This window comes from Lacerta agilis, chromosome 6 (genome assembly GCF_009819535.1).
Source record: "Lacerta agilis isolate rLacAgi1 chromosome 6, rLacAgi1.pri, whole genome shotgun sequence".
Lineage (NCBI taxonomy): Eukaryota > Metazoa > Chordata > Lepidosauria > Squamata > Lacertidae > Lacerta > Lacerta agilis.
Window position 1 is genome coordinate 45,906,490 of NC_046317.1, and position 25,934 is coordinate 45,932,423.

The 25,934-nt window shown below is 47.5% G+C and overlaps 2 protein-coding genes across 4 annotated transcripts; one reads left to right on the forward strand and one right to left on the reverse strand.

The window, feature by feature from the left end:
* Positions 1-134: 134 nt before the first annotated feature.
* LOC117048484 (von Willebrand factor C domain-containing protein 2-like) lies at positions 135-4,714 on the forward strand. Its single transcript, XM_033152347.1, has 3 exons — positions 135-807; positions 3,327-3,456; positions 4,038-4,714. The coding sequence occupies exons 1-3, from the start codon at positions 454-456 to the stop codon at positions 4,220-4,222; spliced, it is 669 nt and encodes a 222-aa protein (XP_033008238.1). The 5' UTR covers positions 135-453; the 3' UTR covers positions 4,223-4,714.
* A 241-nt stretch (positions 4,715-4,955) lies between these two features.
* Positions 4,956-20,184, reverse strand: B4GALT2 (beta-1,4-galactosyltransferase 2). Of its 3 annotated transcripts, none has more exons than XM_033152343.1 (7): positions 20,082-20,184; positions 12,322-12,698; positions 11,173-11,408; positions 10,021-10,211; positions 8,174-8,296; positions 7,660-7,764; positions 4,956-6,498 (listed from the first exon to the last, which is right to left on the reverse strand). In XM_033152343.1, exons 2-7 carry the CDS (start codon positions 12,629-12,631, stop codon positions 6,348-6,350), a joined length of 1,116 nt encoding a protein of 371 aa, XP_033008234.1. In that variant the 5' UTR covers positions 12,632-12,698; positions 20,082-20,184; the 3' UTR covers positions 4,956-6,347. The 3 variants fall into 3 exon arrangements, with proteins under 3 accessions (XP_033008234.1, XP_033008235.1, XP_033008236.1); XM_033152344.1 differs by lacking the exon at positions 20,082-20,184 and adding an exon at positions 15,645-15,665; XM_033152345.1 differs by lacking the exon at positions 8,174-8,296.
* Positions 20,185-25,934: the final 5,750 nt, after the last annotated feature.

The following is a 25,934-nucleotide window of genomic DNA, read 5'->3' on the forward strand; positions in this document are numbered from 1 at the left end:
AGCGCTGCGCGTGTTTTGGAGGCCACGGAGACTGGGAACTGGGGAGACGCAGCATTCGCTCCCCGGACGAGTGTTCGAGGGGTTTGGAGGGGGAGCGAGCCGGACATGAAGAGGAGAGCACAGTGGACTTAGCAGGTTTTTCCTGAGGTGCAGATAGAGGGCAAGGTCCCTCCCACCGCCTCGGTCCCGCCCGCTCCGTTGGGGAGGGGGTGCTGTGCCCCTGGGCGGGCTCGGGTTGCAAGAAGGGGCGGGCCGGGCCGGGCGGCGGCTGCACAAAGGCCGAGGCACACCAGGGCGGTTCTTAGCCGCAGCTTCAGCAGGCAACCTCCCGGCGGGACCCCGCGGGCGGCGTTGGGGCGGATTGGATGCCCACTTTCCCCACCAGCTCTCCTCCGCTTCGCTCCCCTACTGCTGCTGCTGCTGCTGCTCTGCTCCACCCTCTCGCCAACTCCCATGCCCGGCACCTGTCCCTCGAGTTCAGCGATGCCCTTTCCGTTGGCACAGCTGAGCTTAGCGCTGCTGCTGCTGCTGACTCTGGTGCCCATCCCAGGACAGGCAGGGCCAGTGACCACGTGCGATGCCAACGGGAGCCTGTACTACGTTGGGGAGTGGTATTTCCTGGACAGTGACCACTGCACCCAGTGCGAGTGCACAGAGGAGGGGCCCGCCTGCGCCCGCACGGACTGCACCGCTCTGCCACCTGCCTGCATTCACGTCAGCCACTACCCCAGCGACTGCTGCCCACGCTGCGAAAGGGTTGGCTGTGAGCACCGTGGACAAGTGTATGAGCTGGGGCAGCATTTCCAGGTAAGGCATTCACGGGAGAATTAGGCAAAGGGGTGGGATGGGGGTGGCATGAGAAGGAATCTAGAGCCAGGTGGGCAGGGATGGATGGGTGATGGATGGGCAAAGTGAAGATATTCAAAAGCAGGAGAAAAGGCGAATGCTCCTGAAAAAGGCACTGTCTGAGAATCGCAAGTGGTCACTTCTGTTTCTTAAATCTTGTTCTGAAAGGGAAGCCTAGGCAGGAGAGTAAGAGACTGGAAGCAGGAATGCTGGCTGTGTCTTTATAGTTTGTTCAGGCTACTGGCTCAAGCAAAAGAAAATACAAACAAAACTAATAAATTACATTTTTCCAAAGTGGGTGAGAAGCACCAAATCAAAAGTGCTCTATGAAGCTGGAAGTGCTCTTAAGATGTTCCCATAAAATCAAAGCTTTGATAATTCAAAAGGCAATTTTATTGGCTGTAGCTGAGCATCCTTTGACTAAGTGAATTTCATTTTCATCCATTTCTTAGGCCTGACATTGACCAGTTCAGCACCTTGCTTCTGGCTATTGTCTGTTGCTGCCAAAAATGTGTGTAGTTTATTTTAGGACCTGAGTCAGACAAAACAATCTCTAGCATGGCTTACTTGGACAATTGAGGGTGGGTGGGGAAAGGAGTATTTTTGGCACTAAGCCTGCACTAGCCAAAGGGAGTCAAATTCTGGCCCTGAGGCTCCAGGTGGAAGATCAAAGCCCTCCATTCCTGGGCTCCATGCCTCTTTGGATAGCATGAATTGAGTGTTTGCAAAAATAAGTGTATTGATGAAGAAAGGACCAGTTGCTACATATAGTCAAAGGATGAGCAGTGGGGTCTTCCTAGGTGAATTGTCTGTTACCTAAACACCAAATTTACTATTGTGTGTCTGTTTGATGACTGATCTCTCTTAGCCTGTCCCATTTACCCAGACACAAAATTCTATTGAAAGGTACACAGAAAGTAAATGCTTTCTGCAAAGCCATATTGAGCCATAATTCCCCCCCCCCCATAGTAACTTTATTATGGCCAACCAAAATATCATAAAATAGCAAGCAAGCTTTTGATTATCCAGAACCATTCAGCTGGGGCCTAACTTGCCCTAAAATACTTTGCTCAGCCAAAGCTTCTCAGCTCTTTACTAGGGGTGGCCAGATTTTGCTCTAGGTCCAGAACATCTGGGTTGTGGATACAGTAATATAGGGCTGCTTTCCAGATCCTCCTGGAACTAGGTTATCTCGCATTTGCTTACAAGCAAGACAAGTGCTGTAGCTCGAGAGAGAGAAAAGTTAAATAATTAGGAAGTGTAAACACTTTCCTTTGTGCTGTAGGTTTATAGTAAGATTTGTAATAAGAACAAGATATCAACTTGCCAGTGAAGTTGGGCAGTCTCCTTCCCTGGAGTTATAAAGATGATCATGGACAATTATATCATTAAGATATGATTTCTGGGGTTAAATGTTGATGTCATCTTCCAGCTTTGTTATTTTAAAGTATTGTGACGAGTGACCTAGAGCAAGTGACCAATGTTTTTATTTGCAACCACTTGAAATTCAGTGGAGCCCAGTCTTTATCATCACTCACCCTGAAGGTGTGAAATCAGACAACCAACCTATTAGTTCAGGAGGGAGGGAATTTGACAGAAGGTAGAATCTTGGAACTTTCCCCTTAGGGCAGAGAACAAAGGCATATGGCTTGGCTAGAATTAGCTTCATGTTTTGCAAGTGAGAAGGCGAATGAGAGGTGAGGTGCTGCAATTGACTTCAGTATCCTTTGCTGGATATTTTAAGGAGGAGCTTGATTGGGTAAATGGGTTCCAAAACACATTCATGGGCCTTTTTAGCATATTGGGATCCCTGATGGTCCTGCACTACTGGGGACAATCTCTCACACACTCACTGTTTTCTCTATTCAACATTTTCTTATGACCAGTCAGTTTCCCAAGCAGCCAGTCGCATGATTATTTGAGAGTAATCTTGAGTTGGCCAGAGCTGACAAGATATACAAAGTCAAGGGAGATTGGGACAGAAGCTTTTTCTCTCTCGTTATCAATTCTTGGTTGATAGTGCCATCTGATGGTATAATCCCAGTACTGCCATGGCTATACATTCAGTTTGGAATGCTTCTTCACACATTACAAAAAAAGAAGATAATGGTGGGCCTTATAAAGGTGAAACTCGAAAAATTAGAATATCGTGGAAAAGTCCATAGCTACTGGAGTTTAATATATGAGATAGACTCATGACATGCAAAGCGAGATATGTCAAGCCTTTGTTTGTTATAATTATCCACTGTAAAGGGGGAGGGAAAGAGGGTAGCAGAGGAGGTGCCCTACCCACTTTGACTCTGGACCAGCACACCACTGGCATGCAATTCTCAAGGGAATGCAATTCTCAGAAAAGAATAAGCTTCTGCACCACTGATGCAAAATAGTTCTGGAGCTGCATCATCATCATAACCGTGTGCTCCGTGCTGCTGTCCGCGTAAAGCTGCCTTGCTTTATTGACCAATATTTGTCTCTCACAGCCCTCAGAGTGCGAGCAGTGTACCTGTGACCTAGATGGCATCGCTCGTTGCCTAGTGGCAGACTGTGCCCCTCCACCCTGCGTCAATCCCGTCTACGAGAAGGGCCACTGCTGCCCCACCTGCGAGGATGGTGAGAAAGACACACCTTCACAGCAAGGGACAAATGTTCCACTTTAAGCTGTCCAGAAGGGGGAGAGAACTTTGTCCGTCTTGCTGTTCAGGGCCCCTGTCCTAATGGAGCTGGGAAGTGAGAGGAATTGGGCCAAGCTGACCAAGACACAAGCTTGCTTAACTGAACAGGAAGCCTCCTACTTAGAAATGATGGGGGGGACCTGGTAGCCCCCACCTCATCTTGAAGGATTTGGCAGGTGTTTGGCCTTAGTGTTAGAGGAGAGGCTCCCCCCAAAATGAAAAATGTCCTCCTCGTACAAAAGCAGCTTCTAGCACAGAACCTGTGGACGAACAGGCACTAGGTGAGCTCCCGGGAGAGGATAGGGGTGCAAGGCTGGAGTAATAATAATAATAATAAATAATAATAATAATAATTTTATTATTTATACTCCACCCACCTGGCTGGGTTGCCCCAGCTACTAGGGACTCCCCCGCCTACACATGTACTCTTAAACTGCTTGCCATTTCTGCTTCTAAGATTCATGATGAGACTTCTGCAAACAATGGCAGACTCTAATACACGGACATGTCTCTCCACAGGGCCCAACTGCTACGTGGATGGGAGCCAGCGACGCGTAATTCCTGCTGGGGAGAGCATATGGGTGGGGCCCTGCACCCGTTGCCGCTGTCATGACGGCCAGGATGCCGGTTACTGGGAAGGAAACCGCTTAGCTAAATGCGAGCGGCTACGGGGATGCCGGGCTACAGGTGCACATCACACCTGAGCTGCTCCAAACACCAAACAATTCCTGGGCCAGCCATTCTTCAGCACCTGCAAGGCTTCTGCTTATGCAGACAAGCCCTAGTGTGCCCTTACACCCGGCTCTGGCCCAACTCCTTCAACCATACACATAAGCAATTGCCAGTCGCAGCCCCCTTTCCAGATCTACCCCCTTTCCCTTGACAATGTCTAGAGTTATTACGCAGGGGAGTAGCTGATATGAGAAAGCCTGTTTTATTTAGGATGGGTGGGCAACCTGTGGCCATTCAGATACAGTTGGACTCTCAGCTCCCATCAGCTGTAGCCAGCATGGCTAATGGTCAGGAATAATTCAGCCACATCTAGAGAGCCAGAGGTTCCCCATATGATTTAGGGAATCACCCCTCAACTACCACCACATTCCCACTCCAGCTTCAACTAAACATAGCATCTTTTGCTACTATTTAACAGTTTTTCTGTGCGTGTGAGAGCATCAATAAAAGAACCTTGTAGAATAGATCTCTCTTGTCTTCTGGGCTGAGTAACTATGTCCAGAGTTTCCCGGGCCAGAACACCCAGTCCCTGCTTTAAACAAACATGTTGGGGAAGCACAATGAGGTGCCATTCGTTTGGAATCTAATTTAATTCTTCATTTTGTATCTTGCCAAGATGAGCACAAGGAGGGGAGGCTGCAGATAGCATAAACCTGCAGTGTTGCCCCTATCCACAGACCCCACCTGAATCCCATAGGCAAGGAGTCTCCCAAGTTTTGAAACTTTATTGAATACAAAAGTCTGATCATAGTGACCAGTGCTGCATTCACCATAGGCTTGAAAAGGGATCAAAACATTCAAATGTACAAAAGTCACCAACACCTGGGCTGTGCAACACGCTGATGCCTGGCTTCAAGCCTGGCCCAGCTGCCACCCCAAAGTGGACCAGTGCAGGAGATTCTACCTGCCAGGCACCATAACCAGAGATGAGGGACACCAGCAGCTTCCTAGCTCCAGGAATTAGGCACACGGCCACCATGTGTCATGAGCAGACAGTCAGAACCAAGGGCCTGGCCTCAGGTGGTGGCAGCTTGACAAAGAGGGCACGATGAGTGGTCAACGGCAGGTTGCCTGGCAGATGGCGGGAAGGTTGATTGGTGAGTGGGGGTTGGTATGGGGTAAGTGGGTTGGATGTGAGAGGTAGGGGACAGGCAGCAAGAAGCCAACTTAACCTTCCTCTGTTCTGTAGCTATGGCCATAAGCCCATCGGTGCCTGTAAAAAAAGAGAAGCCAGCCCACACCAGAGGGTAGGCTAAACCATGCCATTTTGATTCCACCCTTGCTGAGAAGTGAAGCACACACCGCCCAACCAATATTCCCCATTCACAGACAGAAGAGCAAACACTGCTAGGAAGAATGACCTGTTGTCCCTTGACAGACAGGCTACCTGTCACACTAACCCAGGAAGCACTCAAGTATTCTAATGAGGGTTTTGTATAAAACGCCCCTGTGTTACTGGAGCCAGAAGTGACACCCAGGGCCCAGCAGGGGGACAGCACCAAGCTATGAATGGAGGTGGGCAGTGGCCAGGCCCATTAGAGCTTCTCCTTTGGAAGAGCTTCTCAGCTGGGTACGAGTGAACCACCTGGACACCTTGCGAGCTGGCGTTTGTCGTAAGGCCAGGCCACCCCCTGGAAGGAAGGCTCAAACGGCACTCCTGCGCACTGAGGGGAAAGGAAAACAACTACCTGTACTGTACTTCCGGGATCCTTAAGGGATGCCACTCTGTGAAAAGTTCTGGGAGAGGATAGGGAGGTTCAAGAACCTGCACAAGGTTTCTCTGCTCTCGGTGCCTTCCAACCAGGAGTGGGGCTTGGCTGTGCCCAGGACCCCTAAGCGCTGCGCCAGGCACCATGACACACTCACACTTCCTCCCCAACCTGTGAAGGGCACTGTGGAGAACTGACTAGTGATCAGGAGATGGGCTTCAGCCAAAGGCTGGGGCAAGGCAAAGATGTATTCTTGGCCTTTCCCGCATCCCCACAAAGGAGACAGACAGCTCCTCCAAGCCAGGACACAGTCCTCTGAACCAGTCAGGGCTGGGATCCGCACAGCTCCTCATGCATGGGGCCATGGGCAGAGCCAGGCAGCAAAGAGTCAGCCCCGAGGGGGGCGTGGTGGTGGGCGGCCAATCTCCACGGTTACATTGGTGTACATGGGACGACGAACCACCTCCACCAGGCGGTACTGAAGCGAGCCAATGCCATCGCGTTTCATGGTCACCTTGGTATTCTGGATTTTGGTGAACCTGCCAGGAGAACCAGAGAGAAACTCATCTTACACATGAAAGTAGGCAGTTAGATTAATTCAAGTTAAACCTACAAGCCATTCCTTGATGTATGGAATAGAGCAGGCTTCCTCAACCTCAGCCCTCCAGATGTTTCAAGACTACAATTCCCATCATCCCTGACCCCTGGTCCTGCTAGCTAGCGATTATGGGAGTTGTAGGCCAAAAACATCTGGAGGGCTGAGTTTGAGGAAGCCTGGAATAGAGAGTCTAATGACAGCTCAGGCCACTTGGAAGGATTTTGGGTAGAGCCTTACGTGACATTATCCACGCACAATAAAGCAATTTCTTATGTCAGATTTCCAGCATACAAAGCACTGTGGGACTTCCAAAATGAAATTGTGTCTTCTGAACATATGAACAGACAGTCACCATGCACAGCCCTTCCAGATTGAAAGTCCCAAGTAACAAAGTTAGCTTCTCCACCCAGAGCTCAGCTGTAAAACAACAGTCCCTATCAAATGGTATAGCAAGGTTGCAAAGTGTGATGGTGTCATAGGATCCTGGAGGGCCATGGATGGTGACTGCATTTAGTTCTCATGATGGGTGATTACTACCACTACACAACCACCTCAAGTGGAATGTTAGGGTCTCATGAAAGAAGGTTTAGTGTATTGCCCTGGAACCATGCCAGCTGTGGCTTTTCTCTGGTTCCAGACAATAAATATTAGGGCACAGGACAGGAGTCCCTTTCTCTTTCCTTGCCTAGCACTAGCAGAACATAGATTTAACCAAACACACCTGGTGCATGGTTGGGACTCTGATTCATGTCTGTGTCTCTTAGAAGTAAGAGGCAGAGAATGGAATTAAAACGGGGGGTGGGGTCAGAAAGAGAGGAATGCACACGCAGTAACAGAAAACACTCTCTGGAGGAAGGCTAAGGCTCATGGACATTCTACAGGGCGGCAAACAAATGTGGTCCCTCTCTCCTCGTGAGGTGTACTGAGTAGTATGCTATAAAAGGGAAGAGGCGTCTGGAAGATTATTTTCCATTGGAAATCAGGCTTGAAAGCCATTATGTGCCCTGGAAAATGGTGCAGAAATTTTGTGGGAGCTTTCCATCTCCTTATGTAGCTTGCAATGGACTAGGTAGGGAGCTAGCAAGCACATTGACTCTCTCACCGCTGGGGATTGGGCTCGTTGTGTCGGTCACGCTCGTGCTTGATCATGCGGTAGCGCCCAATGCGGGCATCAGGACGTGACACTTTCATGCCGTTAAGCGAGATCCTGTGCAAAGAAAAAGTGCAGCTCAAAGATCAGCAGACAGGTGGGGGGCAAACTCTAAATAAAGCAGGAGTTAGTCCTCACCCTCCAGTCCTCAGCACCCCCAACCCCATCTGGCTTTCAGGGTATTGGCTCCCCAGGCCTTCTATTTGGCCCTGCCTGTTATGTGCTGGGGAATACCTACCTGCCTATGTCCCCCTCTCTCAGATTTGGGAGCATTGTTACAGAAAAGGCAGGTGTTGCATACTGCCAACTGCCATTTGCACAGCTATCTAACCCCAGAAGAGAATGCTGTTCCCTGCCACTCAGCACATTCCCAGGACACACCACATGGAAAAACAGACTACATGGCTACTACAACCAACTTGCAGAGAACAAGTTCTGGCTAGGCTTGGCCCAGCCTCTCACGCACCGGTTAAAGATGTCGTCATCTTCCCCACCCCAGCCCCAGTACTCGTTAGGGAAGCCATTGATCTTCAGAAACTGTGTCTTGCTCAGGCCAGAGACACCTCCGAAGTAGCCAGAGTATGGCAGCCTGCAGAGGACAAGCAGGAGAGATGGGAATCAGTCAAGCCACGAATGGGTTCAGGAGCACAGAACCTGGGTGGTCCAAGCTACACCTGACACAGTCTAAATCCCAGTTTCCAAATCAGCCATGTGATGTCACCCATTGTTCCCACTGCATCAGGTCTCTCCTAAATCCTTCCCATTTCCCTTCTCCTTAGCTGGAATGCAGGATTCCATTTTATACACACTGTTCCTCCTCCGTCTCCTTTTGCCCAGTTTGGCAGTTAAGAATATAGTCAACACAGAACGTTCACGTGTGGATCCTGTCTGCTTGTTTACATCACCTTCATACAGGTTTTGCAAGTGCCCATTCCATAATGTAGTATCACAAGGACTTCCCTGGAGTATTTCATCTAGTCATATAAGAGGCAGCAAAGTTTAAATTAGGGGTGTGCACCAAACAGAAGATTCAGTTTGGACCTTGAGTCAGTACTTCAGAAAACAACATACCTCAGTCCCAAGTGCTTCAGAGTCTGAGTTGGGAAAAACAAGATTTCATTTCCCCTCATTCACTATTGGGTTGTTGTTGTTTTTTAAGCTATACCTTCCCCCCTTTTTACAGTGGATAAAATTTGCGGCACATTAGCCACTCCACAGTGGATTCAGCCAGCCAAATAGTTCCAGGGTGGGGCTTTTTCTGTCAGGTACCTTTGAAATTTGATGGGTTTTTTTTTTTAAAGGAAACTTTCCCCCCTCCCCCACTATTGGATGAAATTTGCAGGCACCAGAGCCTCCAAGGAAGATAAATCCTGTCAAATTTCTGAATGATAGCTTCATTGGTTTTCCCACAAGGACAGCCTTCACAGTTTGGGGATGGGTAAAAAGTGTCCACTTAAACTTCCCATGTCTTTTGAGCGCAATTGTTCGGAAAGCAGACATGAAAGAGGTTTCCCTAGGTATGAAACTTGCCAATGGCAGACAAATTGGTTCAATTTTTTGTGAACTAGGTACTTTTAAAGTTAATCTTGGGAGTCAGGGGACAAAACTAAAAGGGATTCCCTTTTCCTCCCAACAAAGCACTGGGGTTGAAGACTCCAGGTGAACTCATTCCCTCTCTGGTTACAAGCTTGACCTGTCAGTCACAACAGAATCCTCACCCCCTCCCCCTTACCCTGGCATTTGTTCTACTTCAGCCATTCCACCACCCTTGTGTTTTCCTTATACACTAAGGTTAGCTACATTAGTTTTGCTTTCAGCAGACAATTGTCAGAGTAGTCACGGTGCCATGAGGCACTTTGGGAAATCCCCACTTTGTCTCTGGATCCCTGAAGAGGTTCCACTTTGTCTCGGACAATCCGAGAATCCCTGCAAAGCACCCTGCTTTGGCTTGGGATTCATCCAAAGCTGTTGTATATCCCTACTTTTAAGTACAAAAACCCTGCAAATGATGAAGAAATGTGGCATGGTAGTCTTAAGAATGGGGGAGGTTCCTGTACTGCAATCTAGATAAGAAACACATTTCACAGCTTGCAGGTCCCCACAAGGTCCAAGCCACACAGAATGAGAGCACACACTGCAGGATATTTCTCCCCATACGGTCTCCAACAAGGCAGTTTCAATCATGCTACATTGGCAAGGTAAATTATGTGTGCAATAAAGTCATATATTCCTCCTTCCATTTTGCCTCTGACACTCTGAACAATTTCAAGGGGCCACTGGCATCTCAAAAAAGATCAAAGTGCACAAACTCACCGGAAGCCAAACTTATCCATGGCAACAGCAAAGTGCCGGGGTTGGTCATAGCAGCGATAGAGATTCCGGTCATCCATGGGCACCAGGTCAACATCGCTGAAGATGAAGCAGTCATAGCTCTCATCATCTCGAAGGGCTTCTAGGAAGCCCACATTCAACAGCTTAGCTCGGTTAAAGGTGTCTTCACCAAACTGTATGGAAAGATAATGAAGGACAGGGTCACATCAACTGCCACGACCCTGCCAGCGTGGTGTAGTGGTTAAGAGCGGTAGATTCGTAATCTGGGGAACCGGGTTCGTGTCTACACTCCTCCACATGCAGCTGCTGGGTGACCTTGGGCTAGTCACACTTCTCTGAAGTCTCTCAGCCCCACTCACCTCACAGAGTGTTTGTTGTGGGGGAGGAAGGGAAAGGAGAATGTTAGCCGCTTTGAGACTCCTTCGGGTAGTGAAAAGCGGGATATCAAATCCAAACTCTTCTTCTTCTTCTTCTTCTTCTTCTTCTTCTTCTTCTTCTTCTTCTTCTTCCTCTTACCTGATGCAGCTGGCCGACCTCTCTTTCGTTACATTTCATTGTGAATAACATTCTATTTTTTCCCTATTTTTTCCTAGAACTGTTCTATCTCCCTTTATAGATCTTGCAAAGTCCCACCAACTGTATTTCAGGTTTATTGTCATGTCAGAGAGCAGGCCTGGTTGGTTTTTTTTTAAAACGAGAAGCAAGTGAGAAGCATCTACATCACATTCCACAATTACCATAGGTGCAAAGTTCATGGTGCATTGTAAGGCCCACACTCTGCTTCCCCCACAAAGCTGGAAACATTTGCTTCCAATCAGAACAGAGAGGCATATATTCATGAAAACTAACTTACCGCTTTCCCTTATCAGGTTCCTCTCAAGGGAACCAGACAGCACTATGTTCTAAACCCAACCATCTTGCTCTCTTCTGCACCTGTGGTGCTATTAGGACAGAACTCTGGGTCAGATATCCAGGCCCCCTACCCCTTCTGCTTTGGAGCACAGCAGGGCTGGAACACCATATTTTGAAGTAATGCACATTACCATCTGAAGGGGATGCCCATGAGACCATTCAGTCCAGAATGCACAATGAGCCAACTGCACCACTGCCCCCACATTATCATTCCCTACGCACCTGGTTAATTATATAGATGCCGTAAGACACCTTCTGGCGCCGTAGAATCGGGTGCAGGTAGTGCAGCCAGTACTTGAGGTGGTGCTCCCGGTGCCGGAACGGAATAAGGATGGCCACCTTCTGGCGAGGCACACAGTCTGGGGGAGAGTACTTGCCGCCCTCCCGCACATCTGGGTTTTCCCGTTGCACCCGCTCCATGCTCATGGGAGTGCTGAACTCGATAAGGAGCCGGCCCACTGCAGGAGAAAGGACTCCATTATCTATGCACCAGCCACAGCCTTATGACTTACCCAAACAGCTCATGTCCCTTTCACTAGCCAATTTGGCAGGGCACTGCCCAGAAAAAAATCAGCAAAGAAACCGAAAAACCAAAACATTTATCAAGCACAGAGACAGCAAACAGTCAAAGCAGAGTTAACTCAAATACCCAGCTAAGTGATTCAGAGTTAACAGGAAAGGTTGCTGCTTGTTGCAGATTGCATTGTTTAATAAAAGTTTTAGCCCCAGTTAAATATCAGTACCAAAGCTTGTGCTTCAACTCTTTATTCACCTGTCAGGAATAAGGGTATTAAGTTCTCTATACCTTAAATGTTTTGCCCCCTAGGGTGAGGAGATGGTCTACTTTGGTCTTCACCAACCAGGTGCTCTCCAGATGTTTTTGCGCTACAAGTTTCATCAGCCACAGCCATGTTGTAGTCCAATACAACTGGAGGGCATCAGGTGAGCGAAAGCTGGTCTACTTCATGGATTCATTAGAAGAGATCAGCATAAGAAGGAGCTAACCCTTGTAGCCCCTACTAAGCCATGTCTGTGCAGAAGCTGAGCCCTTTCCCCAATTACTTGTAGCCCACTTGCAGAAAGGCACCAGCTAGGTACAGTGGGCCTGGGAAAGAGACAAGGATGTTAAGAGGCCATTGGGGCCCACAATTTGCAATACCATGCCTGTTCTGCAGATTCCTAGATCTTCTAGTTCCTATTATCAGGAGCCAAAGCCACTTGACATATTTGCATTGACAGGCAGCAGAGATAGGGAAACAGCAGGTGGCAAGCATGGCACAAATAAACCCAATAACTGCAATACAGTTTCACCACTAAAGGGCCTTCTGCAGGACACGGCATGAGGCAGATAGAGCTGATCTGTAATCTTACCTAGGCCAGGAGGCATCTCTGGGCAAGGTGGTAAGGGCTTCTCGGTGACAGTGCTGTTGATACTGACGGACTTCACACTCGGGGCCAGGAGCTCAGGGCCCAGAGGCCCGGCGGTCCCATTAGGCCGAGAAACGTTGACGTAGGGCAGAGTGCGGGAGGAGTTGCGCATATTGAAGCGGCTGAAAAAGTCCAGGCGCTGGGCGTAGACATCAAAGTAGAGGATCATGATGATGAGAAAGTGCAGTAAACATAAGAGCAGCACAGCTTTGCAGATCCTCTCCAGGGTCACTCCCACCAGCAATCTGCTCATCTTCTGGGCACAGGCCAGCCAGCATCAGGGGGGCACAGTGTAGGGGACTCTGGCCCAGGCACCAAGCCTGTTTGGGAAAGATGGAGGAGTGAGGAAATACATCTTCCCTACCAGCAGCACCCACCAAACACTCTAAGATTCATGGCTTCATAAGAGTACAGTGTGTTAAAGGCAAGCAAGTACTACCCTTTCTGTCTTCCCCACAAATTTTGGGCATGTTTCATGGGGAAAGGGTGGCTATCCTATCACTACCATCACCCACAACCTGCAGAATGACTATGCATGCTTACACTATGGCACTGATTCCAGTCTAAGTAGATGAGCTTTTTCAATCTAATAACTCTCCTGACATTCTATCTCCCCCTATAAAGAAATGTTGGCAAATGGGCAAGAAGCAGCCCAGCCAAAGAAACAAAAACAAAAGAGATGAAAGGCTGGCACTCAACAAGGGGTTATTAAGAAGGAAGGAGAGGGCTTTCCACTTGCCAGCACTGATATCCTCCTGCCCTTAACATCAGAAATGAAAGAAGGGCAGATGTCCCTTGAGCTTTGGGGAGGGCAGACATAGGAATCAAGAGGTGAATGATCCAAGTTAGGCACTGCATCCCTTTCCAGGGATCAGGGCCTGTCTTATCTCTCCAACAGCAACTCAGATACCAGCTCTGGAATTAGACCTTTACCACACCACACCAGCACCCCACCACGCCTCCTTCAATTATCCTTTGCTCCCTCAAAGATCTACAGCCTGCACATACAGACATGACAGATAACACAGATCAATCATCCTCTTATCAGAAAAAGGCACCAGTTCCACAGCATTTGGAAGGGAACAATTCTCAACAGGAGCTTTATTTAAGAGGGGCTGTTCCACTTTCACTTGGAAGTCCTGCTGTCCCATGCTGGAGTCCCTTTTTTATGTGTAGGGGATAAAAAAGGCAAGCTAAGGCACAATTGCACACATGTAAAGAGTATCTGATCTTATCCTTATCAGCAGGATCCCCCCGGATCTATGACAACGAATTTGTAGGATTATAGCAGAAAGCAGGCAGAAAGAATAGAACGCAGAGCAGGGCTGCAGTCCTAGCCCCACTTATCTGGGAGTAAGCCCCACTGTGTTTAATAGGACTTACTTCTGAATAGAGGGACGCGGGTAGCGCTGTGGTCTAAACCACTGAGCCGAGGGCTTGCCAATCGGAAGGTCGGCAGTTTGAAAGCACATCAAAGTGCAAGTAGATAAATAGGTACCGCTCCGTGCGCTGCTCTGGTTCACCAGAAGCGGCTTAGTCATGCTGGCCACATGATCCAGAAGCTGTCTGCGGACAAACGCCGGCTCCCTCAGCCTATAGAGTAAGGTGAGCACACAACCCCAGAGTCATCCGCAACTGGACCTAACAATCAGGGATACCTATACCTTTACCTCTGAATAGGAATGGTTAGGATGGCACTCTTAGGATTCCCAAGGAGTCTGAAGTCTAACCAGAGAAGTAAATTTTCGGGAAATATTGAAGCCATGATGGAAAAACCCAGGGTTTTTTTCCACCACTACCTCAAAACAGACATTTCTGGGGACCCTGAAACATTTGCAATACTTTTTAAATGCACTATGCACATTGAGGGGTGTTAGGGGAGGAGGAGTACCTCTGGCAGGGGACTCGTAATGCTCTTTCTGGGAAAGTTTGTCCACCTTTGGTTCCCACCCTGTGCTCAGCTCTCACCTGTGGCTCCTATATAGGCTGTCAGAATGTGACAGTGGCACACTCCGGGAAATGGCTTCAACTGGCCGGCTAAACCCAGGTAAGGGTGGCCAATGGATTCAATTCAATTTCTCGGTAAGTTAAGGACTTCCCCTGCATGCAAAGACAGGCTCTGATATGTTCAGCAGAAGAGACCAATAGTGGGCCAAATGGTCAAGAAGGCTGTAAGGAACCTAGCATCTTTTTGGTTCTGCCAGTTTATGAGGAGCAGGCAAAACACTATACAGAGAGAATAAATCATCAACATTATAGCAAAACAAAGAATATTATTGTCTCTTCCAGTCCTCCACAGTGTCAAGCAGACATAAGCACTCAATTCCATAAAAAGAACTCAGAGGGGAAAGGGGGATGACCAAGACTCAATGGATACTACATGGAATTTAATCAGTCTCATTTTCAGAGCTATTGTCATCAGTTTCTGCTTCTTAATATCTGTTATCCTATTTATCAGAGACTTCTAAAACCTCTACTTTCTCCACTCACACCCACAGTCCTTTGAAGCCCAGGCAAGAGGACAGAAACAAACCCAACAACTATGCCAACAAGAGGAAGCCCACAAGCAAAGTAATTGAATCCTTCTCATGTCAATTGCAGTGCCTCACAGAGGTAGCAATGCAACTTGCTTTTGCACTTGAGAATTGTACTTTCAGTGTTCAACTCATGACTTGCTTATTCCAATATTGTATGGATCTTGTACTGTAGAAAGTCTTACATAAAAGTCTTCCTATTATGTAGTTTTTAGAAATCATTTTGGGGAGTAAAACTCTATCCACCATTCCAAAAGAAAATGTTTCCTAAGCCTATTTTTTCAATTTTGGGGCGCAGGGGAAGGCTTTTTGGTGTGGAACTGTTTCCCCGCCCAGACCTTCACAATCCCTGTCAGGGAAAAGTGCAGGGTATAAATATATCATCATCATCATCATCATCATCATCATCTCAAGTTACTGTATGTGAAATATCAGCTTACAAATAATAATAAACCTGCTCCTTTAATTAATTTTAGCAGTTTGAAATGTTAGGAAGTACTGAACACGGGACTGTGAGTAAGTAGGTTTTGTTAGAACAGGGGTGGAGAACTTTTGGCCCTCCTGATGTTGCTGAAATACAATTCCCATAATCCCTGTCCACTGTCCATTTCTGTGCTGGAGCTGATGGGACTGGTAGTTCAGAAACATCTGGAGGGCCAGGGGTTCTGCATCCCTGTGTTAGAAGAAGAATAAAGTCTCTATAACAATAGATTTATTTATTTGGAGTCTTACCTTATGCCAAAGTCAAACATTTCACTGCACTCACTGCCATTGATGGAAGGAAATAGGAGTTTTCAAGTAACTACTTCAGGCACCACGACAAAGCATCTGGCTCTCAGCTTAATACAGAGGAAAGTTATAATAAGCTGTTTCATTCAGGCAAATGCTGGGCTAATCACAAAGCATTTAGCACGTCAGACAGCTGCATATTCAGTACATTCACCCACATACCTTAATCCCATAAAACCTCTTTCATCCTTTGTGACTGAAACAGCAGACTTTCTATGCCTTACTACTGTATTATAGAGTTCTATGACCCTCACAAAAAGGGAAGAAGCCAATAGCTCTCTCCTTACATGGGGTAGGCAGTGAATAACAGAATCACAGAACTGTAGAGTTGGAAGGGACCACAAGGATCATCTATTCTAGTCCAACCACCTGCAATGCAGGAATCTTTCACCCAACGTGGGGCTCGAACCCTTGACCCTGACTCTGAGATGAGTCTCATGCTCCTCCAATTGAGCTGTCAGAATAAATTTTGGTAGTGGGTGTGGGAGTGGTCACTCTTTCCAAAATATGTATGCACAAGAAAACACTTATGTATTCATTTTACAACAATCAGTTGATCATCACTACTTCCCTTCTGCCTCCAAATTCACAATAACTGTGGGCAGTGTCCAACGCTCTGTTCCACTGGTACAAAAGACCTTGTGCTAATGGAATGGAACCTCCTCTCCCATTCAGCTCCACATGCACTCTCAAAATCAGCTCTGGAGGATTGGAGAACCCTCTGGAGAAGATTTTGGGGGCACACCAGGAGTAGGAGAAGAAACAGAAGTGCCACTGTGCCAGCAGGACTCTGTTGATGCTGCTTTGGATGCAACCCTAACAGATAGGAATCTTCACTTCATCCAGGTCTAGGTCACACAAACAACAGATTAAATTGTAAAACTCTTCCTAAAGATCTGTCATCTGACCTGAAGGTTTGGAGAGAGGCTGAATGCTTTCCCATGGGGAAAAATGCACCCACAAAGTAACATAAATGTCAGGGAAAGCATGGACTTCTCCCAAACATCCACATTTCTATGTACAGGGAGTTTTTATATCAGCTGTGAACTACGGGTTGAAAAGAGTTGAACTAAAACAACAGCGTTCACACAAACCACAGCTTTTCACAACTTCTGAAAACATGCTGGGACATTATTAGGGGGTAGAACAGAAGTATTGAGTCCTGGATCTTTTGCACTAGGCCCTAGATCTCTTGTGTCTCCCCCTTTTTTCAAAATCATTTTGCTTGCAGGGTGGCTTTCCCTTTGAAAGAGAGCCTAAATTTACACCTACACATGAATGGAAATTAACATATGCAAATATATATCATGGGCATGTCCACTGAGTATTTTAAGGTCCTAGCAATGCCCCTAAGTATGTTTATTGTGAATGCAGCAGAGTGGAAAAAGGATTTATAAGGCACTCTCATTTAAATTTAACCTTGCATGTCCCAAACATCCTACTTACTTGCTCCAGGACACAGTGAGGAAAGTGCAATGAGAGGAACAATATAAACAACTGAGCTGAAGCAACAATTCCCATTCCAGAGATTTACACATCTCATCTGCCACTACAGTACACCCAACAAAGCATACACTAAGGAGAGCTCAAGAGCAGAAGACAACATAGCCAGGGGAATTCTGATGGTGCAGGAGATGAATGAAGCCCCATACAAATTTGCATATTCCTTGCCAAACCAACCGACACCAGCACCACTGCTGTATATGGGTCATGCTCCAAGTAGAAGCGGGCTGCAGAGCACATCACACTGGTCTCAGGGCCATGTAGCTTCCTAACAGTTCGCAATGGGCTGGGTGCACTTGCTCTACTCAACCACATTGCAGAGCTGGAATCTCAAAAGTAGCCATTTCTCAGAACGTGTGCCAGGATGGCATCCCAGTGCCTTGCTGAGTCTGCTGGAGGAATAAACTCACCAGAGTTTGCTCTATTTGTGGTGAAGATAACAAGGCCTTGCTTAAGTGGAAGGGTGTGGGGAACCTCAGAGGCAGTTTTATGGTAGCGCAACCAGTTTGGCCACACTAGGCACTGGCACCGCAGGGGGCGCCACAACAGTGATGTAGAACGGGGCACGAGAGGTGGGGGGCACCAAAGTTTAGCATCACACGGTGCCACTGAAATTTGGGGATCCAAAGTCTGCCACTAGGAACCTGAAGATTAAGAAAACCAGTCCAGACACATCCTTGTTCACATTAAGATGGCTCCTCTTAAGGAACAAAATAACTCAAAACAGAATATGTGGATACACATTGGCATCATAGAACCACCATGTTCTACCTGTTAACCAGATGTCTCTTGTCCTAAAGCAGCCCTCGTCGAGCTAGCACCCTCCAAAGTTCTGAACTATAACTCCCAAACAGCTCTAGATGGCACATGCTAGCTGGACCTGGTGGAAGTTGTAGTCCATAATGCAATTCCTTCAAAATTATGGCTTTGCTGCACTCTGGCTAGTGGAGTGGGTGACAAAGGAATATAATTATCTCCTCCCAGGAGCTTTGCTGGTCTCCGAGTTCATCCTCAGATACTTCCTTTGCCAACCTACATCCACTGCATTCAAGAAAACCCCTGGCCTTCTCTCACACAAGAGGATGAGAAACAGAGGCAGAAGTCAGAAACTGCTTAAGTTGGCAACTTGGCCCATGTGTCAGAGACAGCTCATCTCAGGGGCAAGAAAGACTATTTGTGAAGCTAGTACACATTGCAGGAGCCCATTAGCCACCATCTTATTCCTAGGATATTATCTTCAGCAGCCTCTTGAATGAGATGGCATCCCAGGTCTGCCTGTGTTTTCCCTCACAGGAGTCTCTCCATTCCTTTCCCCTCGATTAAGTATGTAGCTGGATATCCCATTGTACAAACAAAGTGCAGGCAAGCTGTGCAAAATACAAGTTAGCAAAGCTGGAGAGATGGGCTTTTGCAATGTTAACAATCCACTAATGGAGCCAGACTGCAGCTGGGCTGCTCCTTGGCTGTGAATAATTTATCTGGAAATTCAGTCTTGTCTTCTGCCTGATGATCACCAGAGAGCAGACACCAATGTTTATACAATTTGTGGGCATAAAAAAATATCCAGGTTTTAACTGGAGTCAGAAAACATAGCCTCGGGTCAATAATGTTCCTTGCTGACCTGACTTGGCATAAGCATCCCTAACAGTTACCTGTTTTGGAAAGTTACTATCTGTAAAAACAGGAAAGTGAAACATTCGTAAATGGTGCCTGCAGGAAGGCACAGGCAGCACAGAGCCCCCTGCTTCCCAGGCTATATATAGTGCTAGCCCCTAGTCCCATATGGGCTCCCAAGGGGCAACAAAACCAGTTGGCTGAAGAGAAGCCCATGGGGAAGCTCTGGGAAAGGTAAGTGGATGCCAGCCAAGGGTTGCTGTTGTGTGTGTGTTTATTCCAGCTCTTCCTTTTTTGCAAAACTGATCCAAAAGACAGCAACAAGGCCATTCTGTTCCACACAGAGCACACAGCCTGGTAAACATATACAAGCTCCATTATTTTTCCCCTGGGCTGCCTTGGCTGTGAGGTCCCTCGTTCCTAAAAGCAGCTGCCCCTTTCCTTTTCCTAAGAGAAAGGCTACATTGTTTCTTCATGGACCCCCCTGCCTGGAACAGGAAATCCCCCGTCTTGTCAGGAACCTAAAACGGGTAGAAGAACCTCAAAAGCGACCCGGCCCAGAGGCGGAGGGGCTGAGAACAAGCTTGTGCAGCAGGTGCCAGAGCGCCCCCCTCCCCAATTCCCAGGCGGCCCAGACACAGCCCCAGCCTTTCTCTGCTCGAAGAAGCGCCTTGGGGATTGTGCAGGAGCCATCTTGGGGGAGGGGGAGCGAGGTTGGCTGGGGGAGGGGCTCAAGTGCCAGAATCCTAGAGATACGCGCAGACAGACATTCAGAGGCACACCTTTACTCTCGCCCACGTACCTGCTTGTAAACAGACATTCGTGCAACAATGTTATCTAGCGACACGCATCTACGCTGCACCCCCCCCTCGAGAACTGGTACACGCGAGTCTGAGAGCATCCATCCGCGCCTCTCAACACACCTATGCCCAAGCCCATCGGTCCACACAATGCCCAGTTTGCTCAGGGGTGGGTGATCAGACGAAACATGGCTGAGGTGCCGGAGGAAGTGCCCCGCCTGGGGATGCGCCCCTGAACCCCAGGGGTTGGTGCAGGTGATGGAGGCGCCGAGAGGAGCCGTGTGAGGAGGACCACGAAGACAGCAGACCTGCTGGAAACACACCCAGCCCCTTCTCCGACAACAAAAGGAGGCTGCCGTCTCTCTCTTCGCCCACCCGCCCGTGATGGGTGCAGCCCCTCTCGGCTCCCCGCGCCCGAACAGCGGACTCCCTTCCCTGCTCGGCCCCGCTCGCTCCAGCTCACCGCCTGCTCGTTCCCGGCCGCGCCGTGCGCTCGTGGTGCCGCTGTCTCTCGGCGCCCGGGCCGGGCGGCTCAGGGGACGGCGCGGCGGCTCCCCCGGCCCCAGCCCAGCCCGGCCCGGCCTCAGAGCGGGCGGCTGCCCGGCCAGCTGCAACAGCGGCTCCTGCGCCCCATCCCGGGCAGCACAGCGGAGCCCAGGCAGGACGACGAGCAGGAGCCCACACCCGGGAGCGGATCAGGCCTGCTTGGGTGCGCCGGCAGCTCCGCCTCCTGCGCGCTCAGCGCCGCCCCTGCCAGCTCCGGCCAGCCATTCCCAGCCAGCCCGCTCCCCAGGCCGCCGTCTCCGCCGCCGCCGCCGCCCTCATCAGCCCCGTTTAGTGCAACAGGACGGGGGGCTGCTCTCCAAGAAGTCACGTGGGAGATTAGGGAACGCGGAGAGAACGTCTTCGGGATTGGTGGAGATCACAGGTTCCTCGCCGGCTCTCAGTCCCGATCAGAGAAGAAGATCCTAGGGAGTGGGGAGTACCCATTCGTCACACATGCACTCCAGCCAAGGCATGAATCCCACCACCCAGGGGTGATGATACTCACCTGAAGAGTGAACCAGCGATGTATTGACCTCCTCTGCCGATCTTTGATGTATTTCGTACTTGTTTTGTGAATCTCATGTTATTGTTGATTTTATGCTGTTCGTCGCCATGATATTTTCCCATAATGTCAACTGTACACACCATATTGCAAATAAAATAAATAGAATCGCATATATTAAATGTTGTGGGCTCAGCTCCATGGGACACACACATTTTTAGTCGTGGGTGCAACAAGGGAACGGGTTTGACTGCATACATAATGCATCTCCCTCCCTTCTAAATACCTCCCTCCTTTTTCTCACTTTTGAACTGAGCAGCAGGGCTCCCAGGTAGATGCAGGGTCCAGGCACGCAGAATGCTAGGCCCCTCACTTACAAAGGTACACTGAACATGAGGAGTCAGGTTGCCACATCTAAAAAAAGAAGGGACATTTAGTTGGTATTCCAAAATTAATGATGTTTTGTGTGGTTGTGAGTTTTTGACATGCGAGATAGAGTGGTGGCCGGCCCATCTGTTCTTTCCACAGAGCTCGCCACCCTGACCCATTTTCTGTAGCACTGTGGTTCATCGTAGGCCACTTACTAGTCCTGCCCACCATGTTTTAAGCTAGAATAGGGTGTTACTTAGGTTAACCAAAACCAGCAGGGAGCCTGAGCCCAACTGACGAAATGCAGCAAACAAGGAAGTTTGGGCCTCCTTCCAATCTGCAGCTCTCTAGAATTTTTTTTAATTTTTTTTAAATCTCGCTTTTAAGATTCCTTTCAAGTCTGGGGTACTGCAAAAGCAAAGGGGAAGGTCATTCCATTCCCTGTTGCTTCTCCACTCTTCTCTGAATTTGGCATATAAATGGTCAGGTGGCAAGTTGCTAAGCACATCTGTTGAGGCCCTGTGATAGTGCTAACTGAATATTTCCACTAAATGTGGCTTCACATGACCTGCCTCTCAGCAGGGTTTTATAGCCAGAAATGTAAGATGTGTCTGTCACCATGTTGGTGCTTGGTTAGGCAACTTGGAAACGAAGTGGAGATGCAAGGAAAATTCATGCTGCCGAAGGCATGATAGGTTGGTGCCAATGCTCCCCACAGAAGCGGCACACAGAAGTCACACTTCTAGGCATGCTGGAGTAGAACAAAACCCAGCAAGAGGCAGTTGCCTCTCCCTGAAGCAATCTCTGTATTAATAAGAATTTTGGGCTATCACTTGGGTAAGGGGGTGCATAATCAGACCCATGGAGTTTGGGTAGGGGATAGATAGATAGACAGACAGACAGCCCAAAAGATTTTCAGTCATCCTCTTCCATCTTTGGACGAACTTTATACCTCCTGTTGTCTCAAAAAAGCAAACAACATTTTACAGGATTCATCCCATCCTGGATATAGTCTGTTTGCACGGTTGCATTCGGGCAAGAGATACAGAACAATTAAATCAAGAACGAATATGACTAAAAAACATTTTTATCCAAGAGCTATAACTATTTTAAATGCTGTAACCAAATGATATGATCTTTGGGGAGTCGTGATAGATGGTATGTATGTGTATGTGTGGTTGTAAATGTATAAATGTCTCTGTGTGGCTGTAAATGTGGGATGGCATTCAATTTTGTTGTACTACGTACAATGACAATAAAGTATCTATCTATCTATCTATCTATCTATCTATCTATCTATCTATCTATCTATCTATCTATCTATCTATCTCTATGTGTTTAGGAGACTGTTATCCAACACTGTGTCCGCTAGTGCACTGTCACCTTCCTACCTGGCATGGACCATTCAAACGTTCTCTGCCTTTGTCTGTCTGTCTGCCCCCCCCCCACCAGTTCTGTTCCATTTGTGACTCCTTCCTCCCAAAGTTTATCTTTCCAGCTGTGCTATAGAATGCTTTTCGGATACAAGTGGAGATACATTTCCAGGTAACTGTGAAATGAACAGAACCTTCATCATAAAGGACATTCTAGGAGAGAAGGAGCTCATTAAATGAGAATATGGTTTGGAAGAGATGCTACATGTTAACAGTGGTGAGAGGCCCAGGAAATCTGAATGATGAACTTGTCATAGTTACATATATTTATTACAAATGCATCTTTCTTTTTATTTCATCTCTGTATCCTTTTTTTTTTTTAAAGGATTGAACTTTAACTTGGGTAAACTATGACAGAGCTAATGGAACATCACCCTTCCTGAACATTTTTGAGCTGAGACAAGCAAATAAATGCCACTTGTTTGTATGTTAAGCTTCAGAATGGCTATTCTTGCAACTACACAGGTAGGCCTTGGGAAGAACTCACAATAAACAGCACTAACTTAGCAGTGGCAGTCCAAGGTTCTTATTTTTCTCTAATTGGTATCTTTTCAGTTGGAAATGCTAATTATTGAACCTGGGACATTCTGCATGCAAAACACAGTTTTCCTCCAGGGAACTATAACCTCTGCCAATAGGGCCATGCTGCTGTTGCCAACACAGTGCCATTAAAACTAGCCTCCAAAATCTCCACACCCTAATACCCTCAAGAATCATCAGGAAGTATTGTCTGTTCCTCACTAGAATTTGGAGCACCCTGTAAGTTCTGAACAAAGGGCTTCTTTTGTTTTTCTCCCCTCTGAGCCACCCAGCCCCGCCCAGGCTTCCCCTCCAACTATCATGTAACGTAACCTGATGAGCTCGGTGCTTCCAGGCACTCTGCAAGCCATGCCAACATTCTTGCCCAAGCACATCTGAGCTCCTTCAGTCCCAGTGCAATATTGCGGGGCTCATGTGTTTTATTATTCTCTCTCTGTGTGAGAGCTGTCAAGCTCCCCAGCTCTTCTTTACAGCTTTGCATGCCAGCCTAGTGCCTCGATCTGATAATCTTTACCTTCCTACCACACCCAGCAACTTGCATACTCATTAAGTGGGAGCCAGGATACAAATATCCTGGAAGACTCTCCCCGCAACACCCACCCACGATGCTACAAGGATCCCTGCCAGTTCATTAGTCTGATGAGCCAGCTTGGCTCCTTATGCCGGGCACTCTACAAACATCCAAAGTGAGTGGATTTTCTGCATCTTACAGCAGATTTGCAGGGATGTGGCAGACTCACCCAGGGAGCCAACACTAAGCCAGCAAAAGCACTGTGGTTGTACTTAAGCCTCCTAGAGAGGAAAAATGGAGGACTTCACTTTCACTCCTTGTGCAGGCTCAGGCCCAGTGTGCACCACCTCAGAGGTCATCCACATGACACACAGGACCTCATGGCACTAAGGAAAGAAACCCCCTCAGAAAAGTGGTGTGGCAAGATTCCTGAGGACAACAGCTCCTAACATAGTGCTAGGAAGCAACACAATTTCAGTGTAGGAAAAAACACAGCAGGTGGCAGGTGGGGACTACAGAAAGGGCCTTCACCATTTTAGCACATCACTGGAATGCTTTCCCAAGAAAGCACACCTAGCGCCAACTACAATGCCTTTTTGATATGACCCACATAGCCTTTTAATTTCCTAGACTTTTTATTTTCCTAGCCTTTTAAATATCAGTTGAAGTGTTTTGTAGTTTGCTGCTGTTTTTATTTTCAAGCATTTGATTGTGCTGCCACTTCCATTGTTCACTAGTCGGAATCTGTTCTTCTTTTAAGCTGCTTTTATTACCATCAGCCTGGCACATAGCAGACAATGCAGGAGACACGTTTGTTAAATAGAGAGAATTATCTGCAGCACAGAAAGCAATGGGTGTGCCAGGGTTATGCATCTGCAAGATAAGCCACCCCAAGGCAGTAGCTGCAACATGTTTTGAGGGGGTAAATGTGGAGCTGCAGGGTAGCAGGCCCTATCCATGCCACATAACAGCAACCTGTCCTGATCTGAATCTGAAGGAAGCCTCACAACTTCTCCGGCATATTTCCAATGAGAATAAAGCCAAACTAGCCCATTTCTTGGAAAACTCACAGTTACTATGATTTCGCATATGGCAATCAGAATGTAGGTGGTTTGGATCAAGAGTCATCTTGTGATACTTACTGCTCACCCAATGACTGTATTTAAATACACAGAAGTGGGGTATGCAAAATCAAGGACCAGAGGTTACATGTACAGGTCAAATTTTGAGTTATTATCTATGTAAAGCAAGGTTCCCTGAGCTGCAATTACAACAAGAACAACATTAAGAGTATGAATTGCAGGCAAACAAAGCCATCACAAGTAACTGGGATGCAGACCTTGAAGAGACTTGTTATACATATCTCAGTGCTTAAGAAATGTTGTGCAGGGACCATCGGGCTGCATTCGAAAGCAGGTAAGTCTCGTGGCGCAGCTTAAAGGTTAGAACAATAAATCCATCATCCCCACCTATAGCATCTCCAGTTCATGTTAAGGCTATTCTTAACATTGTTTTGTGATTTGTCTAGTGTTTGTCTTTTGAAATCCGTTTTGCCCCACAGCAAGATGTTAGGCTTGTCAGTTATCAAGCTGAACTGAAATTTGAGGCTCTATGTCCTCTAAATTTACACAAGCCATCACATCTAGCTATCAAAACATGTACAGATCTGAACTGAAGGAAACGTCCTTGACAGAGCCATTTACTGGAGGGCTTCTTCCACCACCTGACCTACATCATTTTTAAAACACTAAATGAATCAATCTCAGTCAGCCTATGAGAGAGCATCGGGGTATCATCAACATAAAGATGATGTTCTCTATCTTTTGATGCCTTTTATAACCACATGCTGATAAAGCTAGTTTGACAATCAAATTATGGATAGCAAGGGAACACGCAACCCCATCTGGTAGCCCTGCTCCAGCTTATATGGGTCAGAACTTGCCCCACTAGCAATGTTCTTAAAAGCTTTATTTAGATGAACACCTGTTATGTCATTGAGAAGTGCCGAGAGTGTCCCACAGGAGCATCTTTGCCTTCAGAACAAACAGCAGAATGGCTCACACATGTAAATTCAAGTGTTTTTACTCAGAGTAGTGGGAAACGTGGAAAAGAGGCTAAATATACAGTTGTCAAAAGTGTTTCAGGAAATCTCCCGGGGGGGGGGGGGCTCTGTCCCAGCAAGAAACCCAAAAGGTGACACTAAACACCATGCCACATATTTTTTTAGTTCCTGTAGAAAAATAAGCACAGCTCTGTTGCTCTCCAAATCAGAACTGTTCTGAGCCAATCAGAACATTGAAGACTTGCTGTAAATAATGAAATAACAAACAAACAGAATGTTTTCTTTTTTTATATATTCCTTAAAACAAGAATATATCACAATACCCCCCTCCCATTTGACTATCTAAACTTTGC